The sequence below is a fragment of the Gavialis gangeticus genome, unplaced genomic scaffold (genome assembly GCF_001723915.1).
Source record: "Gavialis gangeticus isolate Ggan-Ray unplaced genomic scaffold, GavGan_comp1, whole genome shotgun sequence".
Lineage (NCBI taxonomy): Eukaryota > Metazoa > Chordata > Crocodylia > Gavialidae > Gavialis > Gavialis gangeticus.
This window is the reverse complement of record NW_017729032.1, coordinates 1395595-1395913: the sequence shown is the minus strand read 5'-3', so window position 1 is coordinate 1395913 and position 319 is coordinate 1395595. Positions and strand designations below refer to the sequence as shown.

Here is a 319-nt window from a genome sequence, read left to right as displayed (position 1 = left end):
GTGCCCAGGTGGGGCTGTGGCGTGGGACAGGGAGACCCTGGGGCCGGGCAGCCCTCACGTGTCCCAGTGCCCCTGGGGCCCGGCCCTGCCCAGGAGGGCGCGGGGCTGAGCCGGGCTGTGCCCCCGCAGACTCGTTCTGGACCCGGAACTCCTTCGAGACGGACTCGGACCTGCCGGCCGGATGGATGCGGGTGCAGGACACGTCGGGCACCTACTACTGGCACATCCCCACAGGCACCACCCAGTGGGAGCCGCCCGCCACCCTCGGCTCCCCCAGGCACACCCCCCCCGACGAGCCCCAGGTGAGCCGGGGCCTGCC

The 319-nt window shown here is 74.6% G+C and overlaps 1 protein-coding gene across 6 annotated transcripts in view; it reads left to right on the top strand.

Moving 5' to 3' along the window:
- The window catches only part of APBB1 (amyloid beta precursor protein binding family B member 1), a 10540-nt gene that overhangs the window by 6309 nt on the left and 3912 nt on the right, over positions 1-319 (top strand). For all 6 annotated transcript variants that reach the window (XM_019525003.1, XM_019525002.1, XM_019525001.1 and 3 more), the window contains exon 2: positions 130-302. In XM_019525003.1, the coding sequence (XP_019380548.1) occupies positions 130-302 (173 nt within the window). The remainder of the gene's footprint in view (positions 1-129; positions 303-319) is intronic.